The sequence below is a fragment of the Mobula birostris genome, chromosome 32 (assembly GCF_030028105.1).
Source record: "Mobula birostris isolate sMobBir1 chromosome 32, sMobBir1.hap1, whole genome shotgun sequence".
Taxonomy (NCBI): domain Eukaryota; kingdom Metazoa; phylum Chordata; class Chondrichthyes; order Myliobatiformes; family Myliobatidae; genus Mobula; species Mobula birostris.
In genome coordinates, this window is record NC_092401.1 from 8,694,538 (window position 1) to 8,710,748 (window position 16,211).

A 16,211-nucleotide genomic window follows, 5' to 3' on the forward strand; every position below is an offset into this window, starting at 1 on the left:
TGCATCATTCTGGCTATGTACACCTAGAAAACATTAGCAATAGAAGCAGATCCCACAGGATTCAAACAGAGGACAGAGTTAAGGACAGAGTTACCATTTTGGGGTGCTTCAACGCAGCAGGTGCTCAAAATGTAAACCAGTGGTCCCCAACCAACGGGCCGTGGACCGGTACCAGGCCGCAAAGCATGTGCTACCGGGCCGCGAGGAAACGATATGATTTGGCAATATGAAACGATACGAGTCAGCTGCACCTTTCCTCATTCCTTGTCACGCCCACTGTTGAACTTGAATGCACGTGAGGTCATTAGTCGGTCATTAACCTGCAACTATTCGATGAGTAAAAAGCAAATGTCGCTTGAGAGTTTCTTTGGAAGGAGACATAAAAGGCCTAACGATGATGATAATGCAGAGACAGCTGAGGCCGAGACTGCAAAAAGAAAGCATGCATTCAACAGACAATACGGCAAGTCGTACATAAAATAGGCTTTATTGCAACTGGTGACTCGCACGCTCCAAGCCCCGTGTGTGATATGTGGAGACAAGCTGTCTAATGAGGCAATGAAGCCCTCAAAACTGCTTTGGCACCTTGAATCCAAGCACCCTGCACTTAAAGACAAACCCATTGAGTTTCTTGAGTGGAAAAAACGTGAACAAGCGGAACAGAAGCAATCGCTGAGAGCCACCATCTTCACAAATGCTGCTGCTCTGACAGCATTGTACTGGTGGCTAGCCGTATTGCTAAGGCTAAGAAGCCTTTCACTGTTGGTGAAGAATTGATTCTGCCTTCTGCCAAGGACATGTGCCATGAACTGCTGGGAGAAGCTGCAGCTAACAAGATGGCATAGGTTTCTCTTTCAGCTACCAGTTTCAAGGGGAATCGGTGACATAGCGGAGGACATCGAAACACAGCTGTTGGAACGGCTTAACAAGTCTGGTTTCACTACCCAAGTCAAAGAGGTTGCTCCTGAATGCCAGTCTACACACTGTGTCACACACAGGGAAATGCTGGCTAGCCAAAAAATGTCACCTGATCTTAACAGCGTATTGAGTGACGTTGAAGTTATCAATCACATCAAAGCAAAAGCCCTGAACTCACGTCTGAGCAGCTTTGCGAGGAAATGGTTGCAGAGCACAAATGCCTTCTCTTACACACTGAAGTCAGGTGGCTATCAAGGGGGAGAGCCCTGGCCAGGGTTTATGAGATAAGAGAGCAGCTAGAGTTTTCTTTTAAGAAAAAAGTCACCACTGGCAGCACACTTCAGTGAATAGCAAAACTCGCTTATCTGTGTGACATCTTCAACCTGCTCAATGAACTCAATTTGTCACTTCAGGGGAGAATGACAACTGTCTTCAAGCCAAACTGGAACTGTGGGGACTGAGAGTGGACAGGAGCATATTTGATATGTTCCCAACATTAGCTGGGATTTTGGAAGAGACTGAGGCTGCACCATCCTTCTCACGGCTGGTGTGCGATCACCTATCTTCGCTGTCGACAGAATTCGAGCGTGACTTCCCAACCGCAAATGACCCAAGACGTGCAAAGGAATGGGTCTGTGACCCATTTGTGAATGTCCCCGGTGAATCATCCATGTCAGTGTGAGAAGATGATCAGCTCCTCAAGCTTGCAAATGACGATGGGCTGAAAAGTATGTTTGACATAACATCTCTGCCAGCATACTGGATCAAATTCAAGGCTGAATATTGTGAAATTGTCACAAAAAGCACTGAAAACACTACTTCCATTTCCAACATCATATCTCTGCGAAGCGGAGTTTTCTGCAATGAATGCAACAAAAACTAAATTGCGGAATAGACTGAACATAAGGAACCCCCTTGTAATTGACTTATCACTATATTCATGTGAGGAAAATATGCACTGTGTTTAATATTAAATTTGTTAGATAAACCCTTTTAAGAATGAAATTGAGTGTATTAGCCACTGATAAGTGACTTATAGTTGACTTATCACCTATATTCCAGTCGTGATTAACACTCCCCACCCCCGTCGGCTGGTCTGCAAGAATATTGTCAATATTAAACCGGTCTGCGGTGCAAAAAAGGTTGGGGACCCCGATGTAAACCACTGGTAAGTAAAAACCCTAGGGCAGTGGTCCCCAACCTCTGGGCCGCGGACCGATACACTGCCGCAAAGAATGCAGCAGTAGCCGGAACACACCCAGCACATCTTTAAGAAAAAAGCCGAAATAAACAAGCTAATTAATTAGGTGTCGCATGGCACGTAAGTGTTGGCCCAGATCAGAGGAGATGCAATTAGCAATCGTCTCTGATCTGGGCCGACATTTACGTGCCAGGCAGCACCTAATTAATTAGCTTGTTTATTTTGGCTTTTTTCTTAAAGATGTGCTGGGTGCGTTCCAGCTACCGCTGCACTCTTCGCGGCAATGTATCAGTCCGCGGCCCAGAGGTTGGAGACCACTGCCTTAGGGCCTTGAAAGGTGTTAAAATTGACCCAGTAACATATTGTGCAAATGAAAATGTCTGGATTACCACCGATATTATGGTAGAGTGGTTTGAAAAATATTTTGTGTCAGAAGCCAGAGCACATTGCACATCTACAAGGCTACCCAAAGGTTGCAAAATTCTTATTTTGGACAACTGTTCAGCTCACCCCAAAGCTGAACTCCTGTGTAAGAATAATTTTTTAGTGTATTCACCAAACTGTACATCACTTATCCAACCTCAAGACAAAAGGAATACTGCGCTCTCTAAAAGCCAGGTATCGCTTACTTTACATGAAACGTGTTAGATGACGTGAATGCTAGCAATTCTGTACAGATATTTATTAAAAATTTAACATGGATACTCTTTGGTTCATTGCTTGAGGGTGGGAGAAGTGAGAACATTCAACACTAAAGAATGGCTGGAATAAGCTGTGGCCTGCCTTGATGTTTGTCAATGCACCTGAAGGCAAGCTTGTCAATGATTTTACAGGATATCAAGTTCCAAAGGAGAAAGTTGTTCATGGTTTGCTTGCATATGAAACAAGTGTTCAAGTGTTACAGGACCTGCTTTGAAAGCTATAGCAAGTAGTCTTAATGAAGAAAATCTCTAGCGTGGATGATTGTCAACGACAAAACACCTGTTCTGCATCACCTTACACAGGGGTCCCAACCGTTTTTGCACCGCGGACCGGTTTAATGGGGGGGGGGGGGGCGGGTTCAAGTAGGGTTAAACTCACCTCAACGTGTCTTTTACAGTTAGGGTTGCCAATTTTCTCACTCCCAAATAAGGGACAAAAGTAGCAGTCAAATCCTGACGAAGGGCCCCTGCCCGAAACGTCGACTGTACCTCTTCCTATAGATGCTGCCTGGCCTACTGCGTTCACCAGCATAAGTGTGTGTGTTGACGGGACACTTGTGTTTACCCCGAGAAAGACTACCGTGACCACGAAGCCTTGCGCGGGCACCTGTGTGCGCGTGCGTGACGTACGGATACGCGCAAGTGCCGATTTTTCCCCACAAATCGGTTTTGGCTTAATCTTCCTGACTACACTGTACATACATTATTTCTACTTTATATAGGCTGTGTATTCATCATATCATTAATGCTTTTACTATATGTTAGAGTTATTTTAGGTTTTGTGTGTTATTTGGTAGGTTATTTTTTGGGTCTGGGAAAGCTCAAAAATTTTTCCCATATAAATTAATGGTAATTGCTTCTTCGCCTTACGCCATTTCGGCACAAAAGGTTTCATAGGAACGCTCTACCTTAGTGGGGGAAGTACAGGACAAGGGCGGTCCCGTATGGGACAAACCAATTTAGCCCAATATATGGATGTCCCCGCAAATATGGAACCGTTGGCAACCCTATGTTCAAGTTCAACAGTGCGTGACAGGGAATGAGGAAAGGTGCAGCTGACTCATATCGTTTCCTCGTGGCCCGGTAGCACATGCTTTGCGGCCCGGTGGTTGGGGACGGCTGACCTTATAGATTCAGAAATTATACAGTGCTCTGAATGCTGATAAAAACACTGCAAGTGATCAAGATGGCAATGATGATGGAACAGACAAAACTGAACAATTTACTATTGACAAGTTAATGGAGCTGTTCAGTAACTTAATCAAATTATAGAAACGTACCTTCCTTACGGAACAAAAGTGAATGAGTTTTTATATGATGCAAGAAAGTTACACGGGAAGTGATCAAAAAAACATGAAACAACTTCGCCTGGATGAAATGTTTTAAAAGATAACTAAGCAACATTTGTAGGTACAGTAATTAATTTACTTTTAATTTTTAATTGTTAATCCTTTACAAGCTTCTGCAGCCCATTTTTCCCATTATTATTGCATGACCTCTTAATCAGGCAAAAATGTTAATTCATCAAAGGCTCAGGAATAGAGGGAGCCAGAAAAATAGGTGGTCAACCTGTGTTAGGAACTAATACAGTTTTGTAGTACTGTAGAGGAACTGGTAGTGTTCCAATTTATTCTGCCTTTCATTTAAATACACAATTTGTTACTCAGATAAATGGCAGTTAGTTTTTGTTTTAAATACCTTTTAACCATTTCCATGAAACTTTAGGTAATGGGCCAGCTGCTTAATTGGGCCAAAATGTACTAGTCCCAATTAACAGAGTCCATGATATTTTACATAAAATAGATAAAATAATCAAATCCTACACATTTCATAAGAATTCCTCATTAGATAAACTGAACAGTGGACTGCTCACAGGGGTCAATTTTCTAACTTGCAAATTTCTACAGATGTAGAGTGGAGAGTATTTTGCATCCTGGTATGGAGGCTCCAATGCACAGGATCACATGTGGCTACACATGCACTTGTAGAAATGGCAAGATCCACCTCCTCTGGAAGGAAGGGTCATCTTCAAGAAACAATGCATCAAGGCAGTGGCATTAAACACCCTTGCCACCTGAGACATGCTCTTATTTCTACCATCAGGGAGGTGGTACAGCAGCCTGAAGGTCCACACCCTGATTCTTCACCTCTGCCTTCAGATTACTAAACAGTTGATGAACACCACTACATTATTCTGTTATATTGCACTATTTTGTAATTTATAGTAACTATGTATTTTGATACCACAAAAAATAATCTCAAGTCTTCTGATCCTCATTTGAAGTTTGGTTCTAACACAATTAAAACATATTAGACACAGGGACTTCTGGCCTGGAGTTGAGTGGCCGAAGGATTTATCTAGAGGAAGGTGGAAATGGAATTGCTTTATTATTGGCACATGTACTGCGATGGTGATAAACTTGTCACGCAGATAAAATCTGTTCACACAGATGCAATCATTACATAGTGCACTGAGGCAGAACAAGTAAAACAATAACAATGCAGAATAGACCAACAGCTACAGAGAAAGTACACGAAAACAGTGAGCTCCAAGACCATAGCAAGGCAGAATACAAGGTCAAGAGTCCCATCTTATCATAATGAGAAACTATAGCTTCAAGCTAGAAGTTGTTAAGCCTGGTAGTATGTGCGTTCAGGTTTTATATCTCCTTCCACTGGAAGAGGAAAGAAAGTCCAGCCCTGATGATGGGTTTCGGCCCAAAATGTCAACTGTTTACTCTTTCCCAGAGGTGCTGCCTGACCTGCTGTGTTCTTCCATCATTTTGTTTCTTTGCTTGAATTTCCAGCATCTGCAGACCTTTTCATTTTACAGAAATTCAGGGGGGGGGGGGCAGTCGGGGAAGTGTATTAAATTATGCCAACTGCTTTACTGGAGTAGTGAGTAGAGTTCACATAGGCTAGTTTCTGTGATGAGATGAGCTCTCTGCAGCTTCTCGCAGTTATGTGCAGAGCAGTTAACACATTAGTGATGTGCTGTACTTTTGGCAAGATCCTATATCAAGGCCATGCTTGAAAGCTCCACTTGTTCAAACTAACCCTCAAGGATACTAACCAAAATTGCTCCTCGCAAAAGGCAAAAACTTAGATGTCAGTCACATTGATGCAAACAGCCTTACATAAGGATACTAATTTACTGGCTACAAACAATGAAGATTTGAGTACTTCCTTCTACACCAAGTACAATAACTGATGCTACTCACATTTACTTTCCCTGGAGTGAAGGAGACGAGGGACGGCATGGGAATGTGGTGGTTAGTACAATGGTTTGTAGCACAGCCAATCCAGATTCAATTCCTGCTACTGCCTGTAAGTAGTTTGCACGTTCTCCCCATAACTGTGTGGGTTTTCTCCCCATAACTGTGTGGGTTTCCTCCCACAGCCCAAAGACATACCAGGTGGTAGGTTAATTGGTCATTGTAAATTGTCCGATTAGTGTAGCATTAAATTAGGGGACTGCTGTGCCTCGTGGCTCGGAGGTCCAGAAGGGCCTACTCTATGCTGCATTTCAATAAAATAAAAAAATGACCATATGGTGCTTTGTAAAATTATGAGGGGCATTGCTAGGGTACGTGGTCAATCTTTTCCCTCGAGTACAAGTCCAAAAATTGGAGGCAAAAGTTTAAGATGAGAAGGCAAGATTTAAAGGAGGTCCAAGGAGCAAGCGCCCCCCACCCCCTACTCCATAAAGGGCAGTAGGTTTATGGAACAAGTCGTCAAAGGCAATAGAAGGTACGGTTATTTAACATATTTGGACTGGTACATGAACATGAAGATTTAGAGCAGGGATTTCCAACCTTTTTCATGTGAATAAGCCTAACCCAAGGGGCTGGGAACCCCTGGTTCAGAGATATGGGCTAAATTCTGTCAAGTAAGATTAGGTCAGTCAGGCACCTTGAATGACATGGACAAATTGGGCTGAAGGTCCCATTTCTGTGCCATATAACTCAAAAGTTTGTGCACACCTAGCCATGAAGCTTTGTGCACTTTTTTTTAAAAAAAAATTGAGATATAGTATGGAATAGACTCTTCCGGCCCTTTGAGCTGTGCCATCCAGCAACCTGATTTAACCCTAGCCTGATCTTGGGAGAATGTACGGTAACCAATTAACCTACAAAACTATAGCACCCAGAAAGCCACATGGTCACAGGAAGAACAAACTCCTTACAGACAGCGGCAGGAAACAATACACAGACAGTAGATATCTTACCTGAATTATACTGTGCATATGTGGGATTAGGCGGTCTATCCGAACTTCCAGCAGCATCACCAGTGCCCGGCATACATTCTTCCTCACTTCTGAATCCTCATCTGTTGCCAACGCAAATAGGTGCTGCAGGAAGCAAGCTAACACTATCACCCGATCAGAACTCACACTGAATAATGTTTACATTTATATAATGACGTTAATATGGCAAGTATATCACTTACTACCAATTAAGCCATGAGCCAGCCAAGTGTTTTAACACTGCTTTTTACATTTATCCCATGAACTCGCCCACGCTAAAAGGTCGGCATTGAATGCATAAACTGAACTTGATACACAAATCAGACTGCTTTCCAGCCAAAGGCAAGCAAGGTGACTATTTACAGTCAGGCACAGTCTAGGAGATAAAATTAAACCTTAAAGTCAAATAGAATCAGTAAAATGTAAGGAAAAGGAGCCTTTTTAAAAAAATTGTAGACAAATGGAATTGAAGGAGTAGCAGCAGCCTGCATACAAAACTAAACAGCAGGCAGCAGTAAATGATCATTTGTCAGGAATGAAGGACAGTAGATTGTGAATCCAGAAACTAATGTTGGGAATCATTCTTTTTATAACAATGATTTATTGAAAGATGGATGTATGAGGCAAAATTTCCAAATTTGCAGATGACAAAGTTTAGAAGTTTGATAAACAGAAAGATTGTAATAGACTGCAAGGCAGTAAGGAAAGACAACTGAAATTATATTACTGGTGTATGAAGTGATATACTTACACAGAAAAGAGGACAAACCAAACAGCACAATTTTAATGGGAATGTAGGAACAGAGGAATCAGGGTGTGCATACAAATTACAGAAGACTAATTGATAACAACCTTCAATAAAAGAGTTGGAATGAGACTGATGAAATTGCTGGTTTAGACTTGCATAATTCAAACTAAAACTCTTTCACCGAGGGCCAAACATTTTCAAAGAGTCCATGACATACCTCTAAAAGGCAAAATAAAGGAAATACAAAATTTAGTAAAATACCCTTTGATTTATTGTCAAGTCAGCCAATTCTTACTTCATTCAGATCATTGTGCAATCCTCCCAACCCTCACCAAGAGCTTACTTCATTTTGGTCTGACCACTTTGGAGAAGTACACAGGAGCAATCAAGAAGTACATTCAGTGAAGGTATAATACAGTGTCCAAAGGCTGCTCATTTCCTGTACCTTCAATAATGAACTTCAGATGCATATAGGCAAAGAAATAAAACGCTAATACTGTTTTTAAGGCTGCCACTGCACACTCTCCACCCTCCCCTTCTCCAAGCAGCTAAAATACTTCCTTAACACCCAATTCTCCACACTAGAGCTAGCAAATATGATGGGCAGCCTCTGTATTTAAACAGCTTACAATAGGATTCTTAACATGCTCCGGAGCAGGATTCCTGGATGAATTCTCTAATTCAGGAATCCCCACTCCCCAACAGCTTAGGGATTCTTGAACAGATGGGATCACAGCCTTCAACCCAACTACCCAAGCACTTAAACACGATACCTCAATGAAAGTATCGACATTGTCCATGAGTGCCTGGGCCCTGCCGATGATGAACTGATTCACACAAGCAATTGCGTGGGATCTGTGAAACAAAGACACACATGCATTTCAATAAAGAACCCAGGGCCTCTATCTCTTGCATAGCTCACTAGGATTAAATAATTTCTTACCTGATCTTGGGACTACAATGTTTGAAAAACTGCAAGAATTTGGGAATCATGATGTTGAGAGGTCTATTCAAAGCATCACTGTCCAGCATTTCAGAAGAATCCTCACAAATTTTTTGTAAGGCTCCAAAAGAACCCTCACATGTATTGTAGTCTTCAGAGTTGAGCAGGTTACAGAGTTGAGGAAGCAGCTCTGGCCAAGCTTGCAGCTCTCCCTTCGAAGCAATAGTAGTGATCAAAATACCTGAAAAAGATTATAGGGTCAAGAAAAACTTGCAATTCAATGGATCAATAAGTAGCAGAGTTATACCACTCTGCCCCTAAAGTATATTCCACCATTCAAGATCACAGCTGACCTGAACAGAACCTCAACACCATATTCCCATCTAGCTACAATAACCTTTCACGGCATGAGAAGATCAGTAAAATTAGATGGAAGAGCTTGAGTGAGAAGTTAGCCAGAGGTTCAGATCCGATGAATCACGCACACCGGAGCTGAACTTCGAGGTATAAAAGTGCAAATAAATACTACTAGAGACTCTCAATCAAAATCGTGTGTAATGTCACTGGTATATGTCGAGAAGTTTGTTGTGCGGCAGCAGTACATTGTAATACAAAATAATAAAAACTGAATTGAAATATGATTTTTTTTTTTTTTTTTACACACACATGGTTAAATTAAATTAGTACAAAAGAAGTATGAGGTAATGTGCATGGGTTCAATGTCTAATCAGAAATCTAACAGCAGAGGAGAAGAATGTGTTCCTGAATCACTGAGTGTTCGCCTTCGGGCTCCTGTACTGCCTCCCTTTTGGTAGCAATAAGAGGCTATGTCCTGGGTGATAGGGGTCCTGAATAATGGATGCCACCTTTTTGAGTCATTGCTCATTGAAGATATCCTGGGCATTAGGGAGGCCAGTACCTATGATGAAGCTGACTACATTTACAATTCTCTGCAGCTTATTTCAATCCTGTGCAGTGGTCACACCTCCTCCCCATACGAGACAGTGATCAGCCAGTTAGAATGCTCTCCTTGGTACATGTAGAAATTTGCAAGTGTCTTGGTGACGTAACAAATCTCCTCAAAATCCTAATGAAATATAGCCACTTTGCCTTCTTTACAACTTCAAAGATACGTTCAACCCAGGATAGATCCTCAGAGATATTGACACCCGGGAAGTTAAAATTGCTCACTCTCTCCACTTCTGATCTGAGGACCGATGTGTACTCCCTCATCTTACCCTTCCTGAAGTCCACAATCAATTCTTTGGTCTTACTGACATTGAGTGCAAGGTCATTGCTGCGACACACTCAACTAGCTGGTACATCTCGCTCCTGTACACCTTCTTGTCATCATCTGAAATTCTGCCAAAGTTATGTCATCAGCAAATTCGTAGCCACACAGTCCAGGCTTTACCCGTTTTTATTCCTAAATCCTTTTTTGACTCTCTGGACTCCATTTCAATCCTCCTACATATGGAAAAATAAACATCCTCGATTGAATAAAGTCCATCTCCAGAAAGTTAAAAAGAATGGAGGTTCAGCTTCACCAAATTTTAGGTTTTATTACTGGGCAGCTAATATACGGAATCTCACATTTTGGTTATACTATATTAATCATGAGGACTGCCCCGGGTGGGTTTCTTTAGAAGCTAAATCGGTTAATAATTTTTCTATTATCTCTCTTTTGGGATCTTCACTTCCTTTATCCTTTAAGTAAGATAACTGAAAATGTGGTAGTCAAACATACTTTGAGGATTTGGATACAATTCAGAAAATACTTCGGTTTATTGAGATTCTCCCTTTCTAGCCCATTTCTTTAAATGATTTTTTTTTAAGCCTTCTATGACTGATGTAGTTTTTAAACAATGGGAAAAATTGGGCATTACATGTTTCCGGGATCTGTTGTGGAGGAAGTCTTTCTTCGTTTGAACAATTGTCAACTAAATATAGTTTACCAAAAACCCATTTTTTTTCGGTACTTAGAAATTAAGAGATTTTCTGTGATCTTAATTATATACATTTCTTAATAGTCCTGATAAGAACGTATTAGATGAAACTCTTCATGAAATCATTTTATAATAGTTCAATATCCAATATTTATGATTTGTTGGGAATAAGAAATGATTCTTTACACAAAATCAAAAATCTTTGGGAAGATTTACAGACCTCAATTTCTGAAGAAACTTGGAATGAAATTTTTAAATTGGTTAATACTTCATCGTTATGTGCTCATCATTCCCTCTTACAACTTAGTGGTTCATAGGGCTTATATGACCAAGGATAAGTTATGTCATTTTTATATGGATATATCTCCATACTGTGATAGGTGTAACAATGGAGAAGCTTCAATTATTCATATGTTTTAGACGTGCCCAAGTCTTAGAAAATATTGGAAGGAAGTATGCCAAACATCTTTTGTACTCTTTAAAGTAAATTTTAAGCCTAATCCTTTGACTGCCCTATTTGGTATTGCTGGAAGGAAAGAGATCATTTCGAAGACATCTGATTTGCACATTCTGGCTTTTATCCCTCTTATGGCTAGGAGGGTGCTTTTGTTTAAATGGAAGGATGCTGTTCTGCCTAACCATGTTCGGTGGTTACGGGATGTTATGGCATGCCTAAATTTAGAAAAGATACGTTGTTCAATTTCTTAAGATTTTCAAACTCTGTGGGGACCATTTTTAATTTTCATAATCTTTGACTTCTTGTTAAAGTACAGAAGTTGGTTAATAGCATATTTTATTATCTGATAAAGTTTTTTTTCTTTTATTCCCCAAACAGCTTCGACTTTGGTAGTGGGTGTGGATCTCTATTTTTAAAATAAATTTGTTTATATTCTAATACAGCGGTCCCCAACCACCAGGCCACAAAGCATGTGCTACCAGGCCGTGAGGAAACGATATGATTTGGCGATATGAGTCAGCTGCACCTTTCCTCATTCCGTCACGCCTACTGTTGAGCTTGAACACACGTGAGGTCATTACACACGTGTCATCCATGTCAGTGCGGGAAGGAGATCAACTCCTCAAACTTGCAAATGACAGTGGGCTGAAAAGTATGTTTGACATAACATCTCTGCTGGCATTCCTGATCAAAGTCAAGGCTAAATATCCTGAGGTAGCCACGAAAGCACTGAAAACGTTGCTTCCATTTCCAACATATCTCTGCAATGAATGCAACGAAAACTAAATTGCGGAATAGACTGGACATAAGGAACCCTCTTCGAGTATCGCTGTCTCCCATCACCCCTCGATAGGACCGTCTTGTTGCAGGGAAACAAGCCCAGGGCTCCCACTGATTCAGCAATATTGGTGTGTTGCAATGATTTTATATGTTCATACGGTTAAAATATGCGCTGTGTGTTTAATATCTAAACTTTACTTAAAATGTTATGATGCTATTGACATAAGTGACTTATATAACCATATAACAATTACAGCACAGAAACAGGCCATCTCGGCCCTTCTAGTCCGTGCCGAATTTTTACTGTCACCTCGTCCCACCGACCTGCACTCAGCCCATAACCCTCCATTCCTTTCCTGTCCATATCCCTATCCAATTTTTCATTAAATGATAATATCGAACCTGCCTCTACCACTTCTACTGGAAGTTCGTTCAACACTTACTTCAAGCTCCTCTGTCCTCCCCTGATAATTGACTTATCACTATACTCATGTGAGGAAAATATGCGCTGTGTGTTTGATATTAAATTCGTTAGATAAACCCTTTTAGACATGAAATTGATTGTATTAGCCACTTATCACCTATATTCCGGTTGTGATTAACATCCTGCCCGCCCCCCCCGAACAGAATCACCAAAAACGATTTGTAGATAAAAAAAATCAGCACGTACACGCATGCGCACTGGTGCCCATGCAAGGTTTCATGGTCATTGCAGTCTTTCTCCGGGAAACAACGTATTTGACTGCTATTCTTGTCTGTTGGCAACCCTATCCCGCACCCCCCCTCCCCCCCACCCGGGTCAGCCAGTACGCAAGAATATTGTCAATAATAAACCGGTCCACGTTACAAAAAAGGTTGGGGACCCCTGTTCGAATATACAAATTAATCTAATCTACACGAATATAGAGTAAGGAGTTTGTTAATGTGATTCAATATACTGTATCTGGTTTCATTATATTTTTTATTTTGCTTTATAATATGTATTCTCTTGGACTCTATTCTTCTATATAGAAATAACTAAAAAATATTGGAAAAGAAAGCCACACAGTCATGGGTGTAGACAGACTAGAGTGGTGGGCTCAGCAGACATGCTTGAGGTGCACCACTGTTGATCGTCAGTGAAGTGGAGATGTTATTTCTGACCCGCACAGACTGTGGTCTTCTGGTGTGGAAGCTGAGGATCCAGTTGCACAGGGAGACAGGAGGCTCAGGTTTTGGAGCTTTTTAAAATCAGAATTATCGGAATAATTACGTTAAACGCTAAGCTGAACAAAAGCCTGGTGCAAGTATTACTGTCCAGGTTATCCAAGGCCGCACAAGGAACAAATGAAATTGCGTCCACTGTAGACATATTGCGGTGACAGGCAAACTGCAGTGGGTTCAGGCCACGACCTAGCTCCCCCAAAATACTTACACCCATGAGGACGTGTGGATTTAATACACTAAAATCTATTTCCAAGTGAACCACAAACAAGAGAAAATCTGTAGATGCTGAAAATCTGAGATGGAGGAACTCAGCAGGCCAGGCAGTATCTATGGAAAAAGGAACAGTCGATGTTTTGGGCTGAAATCACTCAGCAGGACAGTCAAGGGGTCTCAGCCCAAACCATCGACTGTAATTCCCCCCCTCCCCCCCACAGACACTGACTTCTTCCTCCAGCAATGTGTGTGTTGGTTCACTTGGAGCAATCAGGATCACCGGATTAAACACACCTGGGGACTTTTAATCGTGGGAAGTTCCTTGCAACAACCCATTCAAGGTATATGCAACCAAATCAAAAACATTTAAAAGACTCACAAGAATGAAAGTGTCAAGCACACATGCAAATAATCTGAACCCATGGTTCAGAAATTGCACATTTGAGGTTTCAGTAAGTCGCCTTGCATAATGTTGCACAGGACCAGCTTGACCAAAGGTAGCCTGATTTCTCAACAGCTACTGAATTCAAACTGGCCCTTATGACACTGGCTAGTTGGGGAACTAATTATTAGTCAACAGATTCATGTGATTAATCAAAAATTAACCACTGAAAAAAAGTGAATGTTAAGATGATAGGAATAAAAGGAACTGTGCTAATCTCTTTTGCAGAAGGGTGGTTCTGAACAGATCAATTCTGCTTACTCAGCTATCTGGTATAATTTCAGCATTTCCCCTCATTTGCCAAAGTTATCAACTCTGTATAGCTACAAATGCTGTAGAGGTTATCCCGTGTCTGAAGAAAGTGTCGAGAACAATTAACTGTTACATTTCACTGAATTTCCTAATGATTGATAATTGAACACCTACTTGTCAAAAAATCTAAATAATGAATTGAAAGTATATTAAGAGATTGCTTTTAAAATTCTAACTTTCAAAATGACGACTATGAGCTATGAAAGAAATTAACTCAAAACTTCAGATGTCCTTTAGTTTCGAAGGGGTTTAAAATAAAAGATGTTGCCAAGTCTCCAGGGCTCTACCTTTACTCAAAAGCCACCAAACTATATTATAGAAACAACATTCAAGGTTTAAATTACATTTTCTGTGTAGAAGTTACAGCCATTTAAACTCAAACTCAGCCACTGATCACATGGAAATCTGAATGCAATAAACAATTTAAAACTGATATTAATTGTCCTTTGATTTTAATTCAAAGGACAATTAACTCAAATTTAAAAGGTACTGGTTACAGCACATTGGGTTGTCAGAAGACTTAAAAGTTTAAAGTGAGATTTGGAAGACCGCTTCAATTTTATAGCCTGGCAAGTGAGGTTAATGTGGTCCAGGCTGGAGGTAATTCTTTTATCAGTTATGCAGCTCTCTCCCTGGGCAGAAATGTCTAATAACAGAGGGCATGCATTGAAGGTGAGAGGGGTAGGTTTAAAGGGGATGTGAGGGGCAAGTGTTTTTTTTTTAAAATATATAGAGTGGTGGATACCTGGAATGCACTGTCTGGTATGGTGGTAGAGGTAAATACATAAGAGGCTTTTAAGAGATGCACATGGATGTAAGGAAGCTGGAGGAATATGGACATTGTGTAGGTAGGAGGGATTAGTTCTTGGGAGGGTTTAATTTACTTTTTATCTGGCTCAGCTCAACATTGTGGGCCAAAGTGCCTGTTCCCATGCTGAACTGTTTCATGTCTAATATGCTTGCTATAGAAAAATTAGATAATATGCCAAAATGAAATTTCAAAACCGAATTTCAAGTTAAGGAAGTTGCGTAGAGGCAAAAACCAAACAGTTTAAGATGGAAACAACTACCCCCATCCACCTCCTGACTGATAAATGTGGCAAGTCTGTCCAAAGCTGCAAACCACCATACTTCAAATGAACATCAAGAACAAAACTAAACAAGCAGATCCAAAACTCATTTCTTCCTGAAAATGACAGACAGGCACATTCATTGGAACCTACTTTCAAAGGCAAATGTTAGTTTATTGAATCCAAGTCCCTCACATTGCAATACACTAATAGTTATTGGGAGGAGACTGACTGGTGAATATATCAAGTTCTCCTACCGAGTGTCCACACTGGTCTGGTTAGTAGTTACCTATGGTTGCTCTGATGAGTGGGGAGGCATCGCCAATGTTATTTAAACACTCCTGTTTGATGAATTCGGCAACCCCCTGGGGAAAACTCTGGTAATGAGCTTTCACATTGTTCTTGAGAATGAGGCCACTGAGGGACCGTGTTGGTTCATCTGAAAGGAAAGAAACAATGTTATTTGCTAGAATTGCCCCAGATTACAGGATCATAATACAGCATCTCTGATCTAAAAACATCACTTAGGTACTGTCACATCTTCAAGATTCAGCTATGCACTCTCCCACTGACAAAGTGAAAATTATTTTTTTTCCCCCTACAGATAATTTATTAAACAGCACCTTCAGATTTCAGTCTGGTTAGGACAAAAATCAGGTAGTTGTTGAAGTCTGGATACTGGTTCAGCTGCTCCAATTTCTGGGAAAAATGGCTCAGGAAAGTAAGACAAAAAATACAGACATCCTCAACAAATATCAGATAGATGCCACAAAGAAAATACCCCAGAACACCAGAAGTCTGAAAATCCCTAATCTCAGAGAAAGAATCCGAGGATTAAGGACCACTCCCAATTTCACTCCTGATTTTTTTTTAAAATTATCCCTCATTACATTCCCTACAACTACTTTCTTATAGCTAATTAAAATCCCCTTAATTCTGCATACCCATACCTTTAAGAAAGTAGTCAGAAAAACAATCCTTGTCAACTCCGTTTTCAAATTATAATGTAGTGTTTCAGCAATTTAGGT

General features: G+C 40.7%; 1 protein-coding gene across 2 annotated transcripts in view; it reads right to left on the bottom strand.

Moving 5' to 3' along the window:
* Window positions 1–16,211, bottom strand: part of LOC140191283 (transportin-2) — a 46,008-nt gene that overhangs the window by 16,428 nt on the left and 13,369 nt on the right. For both annotated transcript variants that reach the window (XM_072248554.1, XM_072248553.1), the window contains exons 3-7: window positions 15,807–15,882; window positions 15,473–15,622; window positions 8,758–8,998; window positions 8,588–8,669; window positions 7,049–7,171 (exon numbers count right to left, since the gene is read on the bottom strand). In XM_072248554.1, the coding sequence (XP_072104655.1) occupies window positions 7,049–7,171; window positions 8,588–8,669; window positions 8,758–8,998; window positions 15,473–15,622; window positions 15,807–15,882 (672 nt within the window). The remainder of the gene's footprint in view (window positions 1–7,048; window positions 7,172–8,587; window positions 8,670–8,757; window positions 8,999–15,472; window positions 15,623–15,806; window positions 15,883–16,211) is intronic.